This window comes from Ptychodera flava, chromosome 13 (genome assembly GCF_041260155.1).
Source record: "Ptychodera flava strain L36383 chromosome 13, AS_Pfla_20210202, whole genome shotgun sequence".
Lineage (NCBI taxonomy): Eukaryota > Metazoa > Hemichordata > Enteropneusta > Ptychoderidae > Ptychodera > Ptychodera flava.
The window spans coordinates 4,237,638-4,253,678 of record NC_091940.1 but is presented as its reverse complement, the minus strand read 5'-3'; the positions used below and the strand labels follow the sequence as shown (position 1 = coordinate 4,253,678).

The window sequence follows — 16,041 nt, the reverse complement described above, 5'->3', positions numbered from 1 at the left end:
CTCTGGAAGGGAATGCAAAGTTTTCCCATGATCGAAAGTTTTTGCAATGAATTGCTTTCTTGATGTTCTGAAAATGGTTCTCACATTAAACAGATAAATTTGAAACACTTCACATATCTCTGATGTGTGTGAAGATATAACGCATCACATGGTAATTTCACATATAGCTATGGCACATGTTACTGTTAGCTACAAATGCATTATCAAGGGTCCTATCATAGCTGTTCAGTTTTGAATCATATTGCAAATTATAAGGGTGTAGCTTTGACACCCATACTTCAGTCATAGCTTACACTTGAATTGATCTGTATAATAGATCTTTAAAATGAATTTAACTGCAAACTGAAATTATAGATATTCAGTGACATATATGGTGACATACAACAGTACAGCCTTTGAAAAACATGAAAGTTTATTCATAAATGCCCAAATATGCACATTAAAGTACCACATGTTCATCTCAGTCTGAAAATGTTATTACACAAAGTATATACATTGAGAGGGGTTTATCAGTTCTAAAGCAAAACACTGCAATGCAATATAGTCTTCAGTAATACTTAACAGCTAGCTCACTACATTTTCTTCCAACTTCATTTCAAAACACTTTTTGTCAGAGGTAAATTAATGTTATCTTTTGTAATGATTAAAGTACAGATCATTTGAAAGCATCTATTTCTATTCAAACAGACATCATGGAGAAACTAATAGACACAGGTGCAATGTTGCCATGGTGACATCATTGGTGCACACTGAGAAAATCTAATGCTTATTTTTTAAGTAAAAGATAATACGCATCAAAAGATTTGAACTGATAACTATGTGAAATGCACAATTGCAATGTCTATAAATGCATATTTCTGCTGTCCACAATTTTTTTGTTTTATTTGAAGTATTTTAAATGCCATCAAATAGTACTCATTAACTACCACTCTGATATCTCGCCCACAATATGAAATTAAGTCTTATTTAGTTTATATATATGCATGTGAAATTATCCAAATGAAGATTTCTGAAATACAAAATTACAATGTTAAGCAATTTATTTACTGAGAAGCAATATATGACCTTGCCATAAGTTTGAGCCACCTTTTATTAAAAAAATCTATAAGAATGTAGTCAAGATTACACATTAAGTCTGTATAATGATATTGAACTATTCAGACCAACACAGATGAAATGTTCTGCATTCAACTATCCAAAATTGTTTTTTGCAAAGGGAAAACAATGTATTTCAAGAACATGAATCATTCCTCAAGGTAGACTGTAGACTGGCCCCAGTCACTAGGCTTTTCTTAGCAGCAGTTACTAGCTGGCCATTGCCTTTACCCCACAATATGCATGACAGCCCACCACTAACATGACAGTGACTCTGCTGAAGTTTACTTCTTCAATTTATTCTGTTTTGATATTTAAATGACCACATACTTGAAGCAAGTCCAGGTAGAATGCACCTCGGTAAAAGTTTTACAGACATTTTAAATTTTTACAATATTAGTCTGGTCCACTGCTTGTGTATACTCATTTGGAAGCCTGTGGAGTGAATAAACTTTTCACCGTCTTGCTTTTGTGAAAATAAATTTAATTTTTTCTAATACAGTAAATGCAGTGCAGGCAGCCATTTTGAATTTCACATATTGGTAAAATTTTGGTGAATTGTTTCTCAAGTACCAAAATTTTTATGGTGACCCCCCATTTCATTCTATGGTATGGAAGAGAATTATGCACTGCATCTATAGAATAGGTTTTGGCAAAAGTTTGAAACTTTCAAGGTACACTCCACTGTGAAGACAACAAACAAATGAGTTACAAAAACCCAAATGGACATTTAAGCATGATACATATTCATTACACTATACAAAATTTATCTCCTTAAAAGATTTTCAGGAATCACAATGAAAATTGATTAGTCCTTGAATTATTACTACAATGAACACAGTTGCTGTAATATATGATACTAAACAAAATAATCAAAAAATTGTTAGATGTGGTAAATAGTAACTAATGTAGAAAGTAGTAACTGGCTATCCCTCATAACTATTATCACAGATCATAGCCCTTGGCAAATCAACTTATACTGAACATGACCGGCAGTACCAAGATCCCTGCTGATTAGCACCATTGTAAAATTATTTAAGAAATTTACATCTTTACAAGCTGCAGTTCATTAGGGAATATTTTGAATTAATGACATTAATATATGAAATAAGCAAAACACATATTGGCTCTAGATCTCATCTGTTCATAGCATTGTTCTGGTTAGTTTTCCTGTGGATGGGTCAATAAAACCACATAGGAATTCTTGTTCTCTTCAGAGGTGGTGTCTCCAACGACTTGTTCTGACACTGCATCTGGTGTTTGCTGGATGACAACAGAGTCTGGTGCAACAGCCACAAGTCTGTCAAATCAACCAATAGACATCACGTAAATATGAACAGTCCATGCTTTCATTGAACTGATGTGTTGATAACTCGAGGTGAAGAATGGATCTATTGTCTATTGTTACATTATCTACATCATGACACGATCAGTATAGTGATGGAAATACCAAACATCTTTACTTTACATTGGTAATCATGAATATGATTATGACTTGAAATGCAAAGGAGAAACAAGAACTTTTGGTAAAAAACTTATTAAGTCCTCCTGTAGTTTGGAAACTCTGCAGGTAAAGTTGAGGATATTACCAGTGAGAGTGTTTGATCAGATTTTCGGTACAACTAAAAGATGGAGTTAAAACAGACATTGCAGGACAACATACATGTACATGCATTATCAAAGATTTAATCTTCATGCATCATCAAATATCTCTAATAGTAATAGGACAGGCAAGTGGTCAAATAGTCCTTTTTGACTCATAGGTATGAAAATAATTGAAATGACTGTTTTGACAGGGTACAGTATTTTGAAGATGAATCAAACCATGCTACTCTGCTCTGTTTGCAATTTTTTGCATGATTTGATAAATGATAGCACTATAACATTTTTTTAAACACAAATGAAGAGGAATTGCAGACAGTTGACTTACCCTTGTGAGTCAGGGGCAACTGCAACATAAGTTTGTCCCTCAGATGTAGCTACTAATGTTTGCTGTGGTATTGTGGTTGTTGCATACGTTACAGCATCAGAGGTGACTGTACCATCCTGAGACACCACTGTTGTAACCGTAGCTAGATCCTGCATACCCATGATTTGCTGCAGTATATTGACAGCATTTCGGTCAGTCTGTTGCAGTTGTATCTGCGATGCATCTGTATACTGTATGTTTTGGTCAACATCTTGCAATGGTGGCTGGGTGACTGCAATGACTTCCTGTTGTGGTGACGTTGGTGCTTCAGCCCCTGTTGAGCTGATGAGGTCAACTGACACTGCTATGGGTTGCTGCTGTCCAACCTGTGCCACTATATCAGCATCAATTTTGTGCTTTTTCTTCATGTGTGTTCTGAGGTCCCACTTGTTGGTGAAGACATACTCACACTGTGAGCAAGGATAGGACACCAGTTCTGCATTATCCTTGGCATCATGTATTTCCTGAATTTGATCTTCCTTGAATGGTTCATTGGGATGCTTCTTACGGTAGTGACTCCGTAGAGTTCCCTTATTGTTGGAAGAGTAATCGACACACAGGCCGCATTTGAAAGGTTTTAAACCCCCGTGTGTTTCCAGATGTCTCTTCAGATGTGATGGCTGCAGGGCAGTATACTCACAGTATGGGCACTGGTACTTCTTTTCATTCTTATGTCCCAGTTGATGCACTTGAAGGCTATTTTTAGTCTTGAAGGATTTCCCACACTCATCACACAGGTGGTTCTTGGCATCAGAATGCTTCATCATGTGGGCTTTAAGGTTACTCTTGCTGCGCGTTCCATGACCACATAACTGACATCGGAATGGGGTGATTCCCTTATGAGCCCAGATGTGTCTTTTCAAATCAGCACTGCCTCTGTGGAAGAGCTTCCCACAATACGGACATTTATATGGCCGTCTTCCAATCTTGGACTTAAGTCGTGCCTTGCCGCCCATGATCACTTCAAGATCCGATGCCGTCATCTCAGGATGTATATCACTGATGTGGTTCCTGATATCAGATTCTTCGGTGGTGCTGTAGTCACATAGGCTACAGTTGAAATGCTTACCATCTATATGTTTCTTCATGTGTATTTTGAGGTAGTATTTGCTGGCAGTTTCTAACCCACACTCAGCACACTTATACTTGATACCGCTGTGTACAGACTCCATGTGACGTTTCAAGCCATCAGCATGGTGTGTTGCATAATCGCATTGCTGACATTTCAAAGACTTCTCTGAAGTGTGTATGACTACGTGCTTTTCATACTCCACTTTTGCCATGAACAGTTTTCCACACTCTTCACACTCATAGTTACCAAAGATTTCCTTCAGTTTACTCAACAAGACAGCATTGAGATGTTGGTAGCTAAGACCATTGATTACACCCATCACAGTCGTTTGAGTTTCTTTATTTTCAGCAGCATCCTCTTTGGCTTCTGCCACAGAGCCTTGGAATTCACCATTTTCTTCCTTTTGTCCTGTGGCTTGAAAATCCACATCTGTCTGTGAGGAATTTGCACTTTCCTGTTGCATGACATTGAGAGCAATTGCCTCATCCGCAAGGGCGTCTTTGTTTGCAGGATCGATTAAATACAGACTTATGTTGATTGAATTACTGAGAGCATTTTGTATGTCAAAGTCTGGCAGAGCACTGTGAGTTTGCTGAAGATGATTGGTCAGCTTAATGGAACTCAGAAACTTTTCATCACAGAAGAAACAAACATACACAATTTTGTGTTTCTTTACATGTGCCTTTATGTAGGGTTTACGAGCAGTTGTATAGTCACATAAATCACACTTGTGCGGTTTCTCATTGGTATGTAAATACAAGTGTATGTCATGGTCACGTTTTGTCTTGAACTTCCTTTCACAAATGTTACACTGATAAAGCAAAGCTCTTCTGCCACTTCGGCTGTCCATCTTCTTGCGTTCATAGAACTCCTTTGCATGTGGATCCTTATCAACGTCGTGCTTATACTTGATGTGCTTCAACAACTCAGTTGGGTGGTGTACCTTCTTTCCACAAAGCTCACACTCATAGCGTATTGTACCATGCTTAGCCTTGTGAACTTTCAAGTGACCTTTGTTGATACAGGTGAAATCACATTGATCGCATTTGAATTTCTCACCAGTGTGTTTACGCATGTGCACATTGAGGTTCCCTGAGCTGTTGGATGCATAGTCACACAGTTGACACTTGAAAGGTTTGATGTCTTTGTGGATCAGGATGTGAACTGCCAAAGCATGCCTGTATTTGAATAACTTATTGCAGTGAGGGCATGTGAAAACTCTCAACACTGGATTTGTAGTGTTACTTCTATGAGGTACTGCACTGCCTTGGTTGATAGTTTGTTGAATACAGTGCTCTGTAATCTCACCGACCACATACTTTTCCAGATAGGACATTCTGGATCTTTTGTCTCTCTTGCCTTTACCAGATGTGCTGTCCTCTCCACCTTCTCCATTCTCGGTGTTTTCTTGAGGTATGTGAACATTGGCTTCTTTAGTTCCATCAAAGACAGTGAGAGAAGGCTGTACACTAGTTGTGCCTTCGCCTGTAGTTGTTTGGTCATCTTCCTGTGATCCATAACTGCTGTCTATTTTCTTCAATAAACTTGGTCTACCCCGTGGTCTTTTAGCAGGTTGATCCTCTTCAAAGTACTCTGGGACACAGCGGTGATGTTTCAACTGTCTTATTTTTTTAAATTTACGCTTACACTGAGAACAGTCAAAACCGTCAGTATTGTCATGCATTGTTTCTTCAAGACGTCGAATTTCCTCTTTCTTCTTCTCTTCTTCTTTCCTTTTCTCCTCCTCTGCCTTCAACTCTTCCTCAGTTTTAGGGACTTTCCGAGGTCTTCCTCTTCTCCTTCCAAGTGGAGCTGTGGTTATCTTCTGGATACTTGGCAATATGGGAAGTTTGATAGGAGTACTACTACCAGGTAAAGCTTGTAATGTTGATATAAGAGACTCAAATCCTTCATGAATATCATGTGAACTTCTAACATGCTCAATAAGTTGATCTCTAGTAGGAGAGAACTGATTACATTGTTTACAAACAAAGATAATTACATCTGAAAAACAAAATGGAGAAAAAAGTCATTAGTCAGTCATTCAGGCAGTTGGAATACTGTTACAATCTAATAAGATAACTTCTTTGCCGATAAGTAACTTTTTTAACATCTGATAAAATCTTTAATGCATCATAAAATACAAGAGGACACTATGCTGACCAATGTTAGATATGTTGAAAGAATTCATTTATTCCTGAATACATTTTCATAAAGTCCCTTGCACGTAAGACATTGATGGGAGTAAATTGCCTTGCATGTAAGACATTGATGTCAGTAAATTGTCTTCAACAAATACAATGAAAGTACAAGGAATTTACAGAAACAACCATACACATCAGACATAAACAAATGCTGATGGCGACTGTTTACATAACTACCTAATCTTTGCCTTCTCACAAGTCTTATAAACTTTTTTAAATGTCTATATTTTATACTTTTACGTGTATCAAAACTTGTCAAGTTTTGTACTTTTCAGATGTTTGTTTGCTAAAGCAGTGATACCTGTGAGGCAAAAAAATTCTGTAAATCTAGACAGATGAAATAATGTTGCTTGCAGACAAAGGTAGCAATATATTCAAACTCTGTTTTCACTTGTTAAGTTTTTTCATTTCTGTACTTCAAAATTAGGATACTATAAACATATAAGAAGACAATACCACATTAACAAATATTGATATTAAACTTTATTGAAGACAGTTTCATAATATGTTCAATCCTAATATGGATAAAGTTAAGAAGGATAGGAAAGACAGAGTAAAAAGCCCCTCTGCTGAATATGGTTATATGGTCTTTTTCGTGGATCAAACATAACATAGAGATATAAAACTGACCTGTACTTTGATCTGACTGTGTTGTTACAACAGCTTCAAGAGGTGTTGGTAGCAGGGCAACAGTTGCTGCTGGAATTGTAATGTTGTTGGTGCTTGGAGTTGCTTCTGGAATAGCAATATTGGTGGTATTTGGTGTAGTTGCTTCAATAGCAATAGTGTCGGTATTTGTTGCATCTAGTGTCACATCATTGGCTGGAACTTGGCTGGTTGGTACTGTTGTTATACTTGCTACAGTGGTTGATTCACAGTTGGACTTCTTGTGGGTCATGAACAGTTCAATATCAGTGAATTGTACCTGACAGTTTCCACAGGTGAAGGTATCCATCCTGCTACCCCTACAATGACTGCAATAAAAATATGAACAGAGACACATTTTCAAAGACACAAGAACAAGCAGACATGATAATAATCAGGGACTGATTTCATGATACCGCAATGCACACTGTATCTATTGATTTTTCTCATGTAAAATATTTGAAAGTGAGAAACTGTGCAGAGCTCACAGGCTACTTGGAGCTGCTTGATGATACCGTAGCTCTGGGACTTCAACCAGGCATTTGGTAACCACAAGTCAGTGTTGAGAGCAAGATTCTACTCACACGTTTGATGTTCCCTCCAACACCCTACCCTACACCTGCATATGGAGCAATATTATACTTTATTATTCACAACTTGACTTTTGCACAAAAATTCTGTATTATTTATTTTCAGGTAAAAAATAATTGTAGTAAATTATGATCACTGAATTGTGGTAACAAATTGATAGTAATGATCAGTGGAATGGGGCTACTTAATGACAATAATGATCAGTGGGGAATGGAGCTACAGAATGCTGTAAATGTAGCTTCCTATGTACTGTGAAGATGGCAAGCAATAATGTAGCTTCCTATGTACTGTGAAGATGGCAAGCAATAGCTGGCAGGGTAGGAGTGCATGGAAACATAAGATCTGATACTATTGATGAAATTATAATAATCTTAGCTTTAGTTAACCTGTAATAAGGTAATGTAGGTTGAATACAAGATAAACATAGACTATCACTAACACCTTGTGAATGTTTGTGTGCATCATTATGATATTGTAATCATAAGGAAAGGTACAGGGCCATTCTGATAATTTTGATTAAATATTAGGTATTCTATACATGTACATGCTGATCAACTTGCTCAAACAGGGTATATCCCGGGCAGAGGATATTGGCAACTCAAGCACGAAATTGCCTTTTCCACTTGTTTGAATGTACATACATATTGCAGGCTTGTATGTAATATTGAAAATAAATACATTCATGAAAGAGTTTGCTGAAACTGTTTCACTTTTTGTTGTTTTTTACGGTTAAGTAGGTATAAACAACCATTAATATTATAGTTTGGGCAACTTGTACACTGCCTACTATATAACCTCTCCTGTTTGCACTTCCTGGAGTATGAAATCAATATGAGACTGATCAGTCTCATTCAAAAAATGTGTGTTTATTAGCATTTATATGGCAGATACTATACATGTACATGTGTACATTTACACTACATGTAGACTTGGCAGGAACTGGTAAATATTCAATGCTGAGCAATTACTCTTTAGCCCCGGTAGAATGTCAGTGTTGTCTGCAGTACAGTCAGTAGCTTGTGGTTTTGCCTGGGGTTGTGGGTCCAGACACTTCACACCAAAACCAGGTCGCCCCACAACACTTCGTCTCAAAACCATTTCGTACCAAATCCACCCTTGTCCCAAGTACTACCTCATCCCACACTACTACTGTCCCAAGTACCATCTTGTACTAAAACAACTTCGCCCAAAGTATAGTACCCGTCCTGAAACAACAATGTATCACGGTGTTGTAACCTGCAACTTAGAAATGGAAGCATTACTGTGTCAGGACATTTTTGCTATAAAGTACCATTATTCTTGCAGAAAACCATAAATGTACATGTTAGTATAGAAAAAAGGACAAACGCAAACTACTAAATACTACAACCATGGTCAAGAGGGACCGTGCTACAACTCAGGTGCCTTACGCGAAATAGCGTGATGTCATTTTCTTGAAATGTGTACACTTTCAACTTTTGTTCAAGACTTTAGTCCTAAGATGATGGAAAGGTGATGAAAACTTTGATGGCAGTGGTTGGTTTTTCAGTTTTACTGGTTGGCGATAATTTGGAGTGAATTGGTACCGTGTTGGGGTGACATGACTCCTGGGGCAAAGAGGTTTTGGTACGAGGTTGTTTTGGTGCCAAATGGTATGGGACGAGATGTTATGGTGCGAAGTGTCTGGGAACCGTGGGTCAGACGGCAAACCAACCAACAACTCTAAGCAAGACCTTGCAAGCTATTGTACTGAAGCACTTCTTGTGTATAAATTCAATCCTTGCCTAGACCCTAAGACCTCGCTTGCCTCTGTGCCTAGACCCTAGACCTCGCTTGCCTCCGACCCAGGAGTGCGTCAAAGGCACGGAGGCAAGCAAGGTCTACGGTCTAGGCAAATTTCAATCCAATTCCAACCTCAGGACACTTTCAATTCAACTTCACATGATGATGTCTCAGTGAAGACTTGAAGTTACACTTCAAGTATCATCCTGGTTGTGTGATTATGTAAACTGCTTTTGGAAGCAAATCCCGAACTTGAAGTTGAATTTCACTCCCTCACACTATATTCAAAGTACGGGAAGCCCGGGGGGAAGCCTTGCCTAGACCCTAGACCTCGCTTGCCTCCGACCATGGAGGTAACTACCTCCATCATGGTCCGAACAACTCCGATCCGGCACGGAGGCAAGGGAGGTCTAGGGTCTAGGCAAGGGATGCCGGATGTGATAGCCTAAACTGATATCCCTGGACGAAGTATTTTCGCCTTCAGAGATTTTTGGCCTTCGCCAATGCGAGACGAAGGCTGAAAGCGAAGCATAGGCAGGGCTCGAAATTAACTTTTTTCCCTGGTAGTCCCATTGGGCTACCATTTTCTGAAGTTGGTAGCCCAGTGACAAGGTCTGGTAGCCCATGCATGAAGATTTTTTTTGTAAAGGATATTTTTATTTATATCTAGACAATGAAAGATTTATTTTGCATGATTCTGTCCAGGAAGTGAATTTTCTAGTCGTTTGATATCAATACATAGCCTTAGGAGAACGGTATAGCATGTGTAGTTGATAACGGTGATGCCTCAAAGTTTCACTAACTATTACACATGGAGCTTATATGCACATTTTGATGTTCGCCACGACAACGACTTTTCACTCAGCACGTGTAAACATAACATGCTAAAAAGAGATTGGCTATGAATTTCAGGACGACAACTTGGTACAGTCATGTTCCTAATACTTTTTGGCTATATTTCCCCACCATAGTACACTATCATGGGATGATCTCGTACACTTCAGAGAGCGTAATTTGTGGATGGGCCGACAGCCTTTTCTTTGCAGTTTGAATAATTTTGTGTTTAATTGTGATTAATACATTGTGATTAAATAACTATGAAAATGAATTTTCATTGGCCATCATTTTCTGAGCCTGTCATCCAAGCACATCAGGTCAGACAATGATATTTTATTGAAAGTTTGTCGCAACAAATTCCACTGCACTGTCGTCACAGTCATAGTCTTGTCTTTCTTTGTCCAGCTGGGTTGACTGTATGGGCGTCGGTCATCTCACAGAGATCAACATCATGTCGCCTACTAAGTAATTTCATGTCCCAGGCTTTGGTAGTCCGTGTGGGCTACCATTTCATGGGTTTTGGTAGCCCCAGAGAAAAGTTGGTAGTCTCTGGACGCGGGACTACTGCTAATTTTGAGCCCGGATAGGGTCTAGGCTAGGGAAGTGGTCGTACATGTTGAACGTCGGGGTACTATTCATATCTGGCGGGGCTGAGGCGAATACGTAAGCTACGTATACCGTGGTATTCCATGGGTGAGTTTGCCAACGCGGAAGGTTTTGCGAAATTGCAAACACGCAAACTCGGCAAACCGAACGAGTGAAGTTCACAGGGTTTTTTCTTTAAAAAAAATAACACGCAACTTTTTGTCCGTTTCTATACCTAAAGAGATAATTATGACTTATTTAAAAGTTAAAAGTTCACGATCTTCAGGTTTCGAGCCCATGATGTGAACGAATCATGTTATAGGAAAGTACGAGTGATCAATGTCGTTGTTTGCCGCCATTTTGAGCCCAACATTCAGCGATCAACAACACCATAGAGTTCAGATTAAGTCTTGGACGAATGCGGAATAACCTCAGAAAATAGTTTGGCTGATGTTTTGTGTTGGAAAAAAGATGCTTAATGAGACTTACACTATGTGAGAAGTTCTGATAGAACAGTTCAGAAATAACAGTGGCTCTTCTGATTCTTTCGTCACTGCAGACTTGAAATTCAACAATATGGCGACGCCATGAAATCACGCATACGAAAGCAAATCTCGCGAGAAATTATGTGACACCATGACCTGTGAACTTTAATCATGTGATTGATAGATGGAAAGGTGACCGCGTGAAGTACTTTATGATTACAATCGGGAGAAACTTAAATGTCTACTCGTGTAAATGTAGGGTATCTAATCACATCTTACCTTTGTTTGTTTCCAAAGTTCCACCGCGTTAGGTAACCATACGGGGATTACGCCCCCAAGTAATCCTGGTTCGAAAGTCGGTTTCTTATCCGGCCGTCGCGTCGAAGTGCAAGACGTACAAGTAATAGTAACAAGAGCCATGACTTCCAAACCAGTCGTACTTGCCTCATACCCGGGCTCTCCCAGAGGAGTCTATGAAGGACATGTTGCCATGATAGAGAAACACTTTAACATTGTTTGGTGGAAGGACTTCGAAGCAGACCGCAGCCAATTCGCTCATAGCATCAAGGGTATTGTGTGCGTGGCCGGTAAACCAAGTATCAGTGAAGAACTTATAAGATCTCTCCCTAACCTCAAAGTCGTATCTAACTTTGGAGTTGGTGTTGACCACATCGATGTACCCATGGTCAATAGGTGTAGTGTTAAAGTTGGAAACACCCCTGACGTTCTTGCCGATAGTGTCGCAGATATGGCAATGCTGTTGATGCTTGCTGCAGCCAGGAAAATTGTACAAGGTATATCAATGACACAGTACAGTAAAAATAGTATAGCTACCATTTTTCCATCTTTTTGCATCTTTTTAGCTCCATGCTTTTTGCAACTGTTTGGAACAAAATAAAGTAAGGATTCTGTGTAAAAGATACTAGTATGCAATCAAGAAAACGGGAGTACCTGGCATCATCGTGAAAATCCTCAATGGCCTCCGTTGTTTCCATAGCTTAGTGTTATGATGGTTCTACTCCGTAAATATGAGAAAAAAACCAAGATGTGTTCTGCAGACTAAATACGCCAAAAGATCACCTTAGGGCGGTGCAAACAAACCCACGTGGAGAGTTAAGGCATATAGAAATACATGTATTTCTGTGCACATTTGTGCATGTGGTTTTGTTTGTACATTGGTCCATTCGAATTCCAGGTATAACCTAATGCTATCCATAAAAATACCGACTTTTGAACTTTTGATAGTTTATGTTCAGTACCCTAGAATTTACACAATGAATGGTAATTACTTTATCTAAGTGAAAATATGAAGATTTAGAAGGTCAAAAATTTTCTTTTGACTCTAAAATTCTTTCATCATAGGGAGATATTCCATCATCTTCTGCTCTGTTTTTTATCCACTCAGGTGTTGAAGTAGCACGTAGTCCTGACTCTGCAAATGGGTTTGATTTACACTGGATGGGAACAGATGTCCACGATGCAACTCTGGGTATTGTAGGAATGGGTGATATTGGACACAAAGTAGCAAAAAGAGCAAAAGGATTTAACATGAAAATACTCTACCACAATAGAAAACAAAGGTTTGTAGTAGAATAGCTGTTTGTTGCAAATTGGCAAAACAAAGGCAATGTTTTACAAAGATTAAGGAGCAATCATAATATGATTTGGGAACCCGGTAATGTTTCTACTATTCCCTATTCTGGTTGCATTGATGTAGCAAGGGTAATCTGGGTAACATTTACCTGCTTCCTGCACTGAAATGGAAATAACATTTAAAGCATTGTCTGACCAGCTAATCATATCGAGGAGACATTAATCATGTCCATGAAAGATTTTATTGCATTAGTTGTGCATTAGTTTTTGAATTGATAAGACTTACTTTCAAGTCATAAGTAAGATCTGGCAGCAAGTTCAATTAATATTTCTTCGTTACAGTATTCACAGTATATATATATATATATATATATATATATATATATATATATATATATATATATATATATATATATATATATATATATATATATATATATACGGTAATCTGCTTTACGGTATAATTCATTTAGAGCTGCTGAAAAAGAACAAGAAGTTGGAGCAGTTTACTGTGGTAAATTGAGTGAACTACTAAAGCAGGCAGATTACGTTCTGATAGCCTGTCCATTGACAGCAGAGACTAAGGCACTGATTAGCAGAAAGGAGTTCAGCTTGATGAAATCAAATGCAACAATTCTAAATGTTGCCAGAGGTAAAAATTTCACACATACCTTCTCTTTATCTGTATGTGACTGCAGATCGTACTTAGACTATGCTATTTGTGATTAGCTCACAGCAATTCAGCCAACCAATATTGTAATATGTACATTAAACTGTTAAACAGTTTGTTTATTGTACAACTTGGACACTTTGATGTCCCTTTGAAAGTGTTCAGTTTTGTACATTGTCCAATTTTGGAATGTACCTTACCACATTCTCTGCTAGTGTGAGTTGAGAATAATAAAGATTGATTGTATTTTGTATGGTAGAGATACCATTTATTTTGATGTATGGTTGTGTTGACAAGAGCGATAAGACTGATTAAGAATGATACATATTCTATTGATCCATAACACAGGTCCAATCATCGATCAAGATGCTCTGGTTGAAGCATTACAAAGTAAAACCATTGCAGGAGCTGCCCTTGATGTGACCTATCCAGAGCCATTGCCACTGGATCATCCATTGTTAAAACTACCCAATGTTATTATTACACCTCATCATGGTTCACAGACTGTGAAAACACGTCAACAGATGATGCAATTGGTGATTGATAATCTATTAGCTGGTATTCATGGTAATCCACTGCCTGCTGAAGTCAAGCAGTAGACCGATGCCTTGCCAAATCACTTGACTTCAAGACATGATTTGCAATTCATTTAAATGGTATAGATTTTGAGTCAAATCTTTGTGTAATTTGGTTTGTAATTCTGGTGTCCAATTGAAAGTATGTGATTTTGGAGCAGCCTTAATAAATAGAAAGTTTTCGCCAAAGTGATGTCATGAACATGGCAAGTTAAATTATTATGCCCACAAGTTTATCAATTTAGAATGATCATTGACACACAATACTGTACTGCAACCAAGCATACGTACACTATCATGTATTACACCTGAAGGTTAGACAAGGCTCTGGGGATTGGTGCTCATACCAAGATTTATTCATGTCCAATGTGTATTCTGTCAGTTTGTAACTTTTCCCTATTCAGAAACTCATCAGAGCCAAATCCAATGAAACTACCATCCCCTATGATCCATGGATCTTTGAAACGATGGATAGTCTGCAAAATGACTGTGTTTCCATGATTGATATTCCATGATCACACTTCATCCCTGATACATCACGTGATGGTATTAGCCGATTTTAAACTTTTCCAATGATGCTGGTTCTAATACAAGGCATATCCTTTCAAGGGTTAATGCAGCATGTAAATTACATAGGGCTTACATCTGCATGTCTTGTCAATAACCATTGAACATCACAGTGCGAGGTCAAGATTAGCCTATTTCTTATCAAGGGGAATTTATAGTGAAGCACTTTTATTTACAATGTCTAGAACCTCTCCATAATTTAAGATTTCCATAAGTTTTCAGAACATTTACTGTAGAGAGATTGATCCAGAAATAGTACAAGGTTTTTGATTTCTCAATGGAATGGTTTGATGTCCTTGGAGGACATGTGCCCCTATACAAAGTATTTCAAAACAAAGTATCCTATAATTTGACCCGCTTCCATGACGTGTGTAAAGTATTAAAGGAATCGTATTGTGACAGTTTTAATTTCAGTAGACAACCAGGTGGCAACTGAGATCTTTCAGCTCAGGTCTTTTGAAATTGAAGGACGCCCTCTATCATCATAGAAAGTATTGAGTGACAGCCCATACGCCGTGGTTTGTTTGGCTGTTTTCCGTTCCGAATCCGCCAGTATTAGGTTCTACAATACTACGCTTATTATTAAACGTGAAATGTGGGACAAATAAAAGTAGGATTATTTCGCATTGGGTAACCCATCACCGTGCACTATATTGATGTTCGACGCTTCTACGGTTCTACGTGTATAATTAATAAATACTGATGAATTTAGGTCACAATGGCTGCATTGGAATTGGTAATGGTTATACCGACACGTATTTTAATGGGAATTCTGTGTATACTCGCAACATTTTAGTGGCGTAATTTTTTCTTGCTTCTATGTATTCAAACAGTGAACCAGCTCAATGTGTTAGTTCCTATATTTTATTCATTAGTGCTTGTATGCGTTTTCCTTGTCTGCCTTCGTTCAGTCGCATGTTTTCAAAGGGTTTGTTTGAAAGAAATGGTGTTACTTTACAGGCAGTTTATTCAGGAACATATATTTGTACAACACATTGAAGTTATTGAATTCCATTTATTATTTTATGAGATGTCAGTAGACGTCAGGGAAACTATACGCAGGGAGACATATTTGCTCTCTCTTCCTAACCTGTAGCTTTTTGCTATTTTTTCAGAATTTTTGTTTTGGTTTCCCAACACGTTCTGCATTGAATCCCTAAACTGTAATTTAATGCCAAGTATTTATCATATCAACACAACCTATATGAGTATAACCTCCATTGTTATTGTCGAAAATTGTATTCAAGTCCGGACTAGAATTCATTTGTAAACAATAAACAATGATCACTACTCACACAAGCTGTGTTGACAAAAAGAATACTCGAAATTTCAGCATGACAAACGGATTGGGGTCAGACGCGGTGGTTGATATACAGAAGCAGAATACTGAAG

At 38.1% G+C, this 16,041-nt stretch overlaps 2 protein-coding genes across 2 annotated transcripts; one reads left to right on the top strand and one right to left on the bottom strand.

Moving 5' to 3' along the window:
* Window positions 1-391: 391 nt before the first annotated feature.
* LOC139147154 (zinc finger protein ZFAT-like) lies at window positions 392-11,371 on the bottom strand. The gene is made up of 4 exons (XM_070718063.1): window positions 11,249-11,371; window positions 6,971-7,314; window positions 3,026-6,140; window positions 392-2,395 (listed from the first exon to the last, which is right to left on the bottom strand). The coding sequence occupies exons 2-4, from the start codon at window positions 7,293-7,295 to the stop codon at window positions 2,257-2,259; spliced, it is 3,579 nt and encodes a 1,192-aa protein (XP_070574164.1). The 5' UTR covers window positions 7,296-7,314; window positions 11,249-11,371; the 3' UTR covers window positions 392-2,256.
* Window positions 11,104-14,275, top strand: LOC139147155 (glyoxylate/hydroxypyruvate reductase B-like). The gene is made up of 4 exons (XM_070718064.1): window positions 11,104-12,038; window positions 12,650-12,824; window positions 13,311-13,489; window positions 13,856-14,275. Exons 1-4 carry the CDS (start codon window positions 11,663-11,665, stop codon window positions 14,104-14,106), a joined length of 981 nt encoding a protein of 326 aa, XP_070574165.1. The 5' UTR covers window positions 11,104-11,662; the 3' UTR covers window positions 14,107-14,275.
* The last annotated feature ends 1,766 nt before the right edge of the window (window positions 14,276-16,041 follow it).

What these genes read in the sequence shown, in the direction of transcription:
- LOC139147155 (XM_070718064.1), top strand. Translation starts at nt 11,663, where the DNA reads ATGACTTCCAAACCAGTCGTACTTGCCTCATACCCGGGCTCTCCCAGA. An exon ending in TACCACAATAGAAAACAAAG is followed by an intron (nt 12,825 to 13,310) that starts GTTTGTAGTAGA and finishes TAATTCATTTAG; the next exon opens with AGCTGCTGAAAAAGAACAAG. An exon ending in AATTCTAAATGTTGCCAGAG is followed by an intron (nt 13,490 to 13,855) that starts GTAAAAATTTCA and finishes TCCATAACACAG; the next exon opens with GTCCAATCATCGATCAAGAT.
- LOC139147154 (XM_070718063.1), bottom strand. Translation starts at nt 7,295, where the DNA reads ATGGATACCTTCACCTGTGGAAACTGTCAGGTACAATTCACTGATATT. An exon ending in ACAGTCAGATCAAAGTACAG is followed by an intron (nt 6,141 to 6,970) that starts GTCAGTTTTATA and finishes TTTGTTTTTCAG; the next exon opens with ATGTAATTATCTTTGTTTGT. An exon ending in GTTGCCCCTGACTCACAAGG is followed by an intron (nt 2,396 to 3,025) that starts GTAAGTCAACTG and finishes TTGATTTGACAG; the next exon opens with ACTTGTGGCTGTTGCACCAG.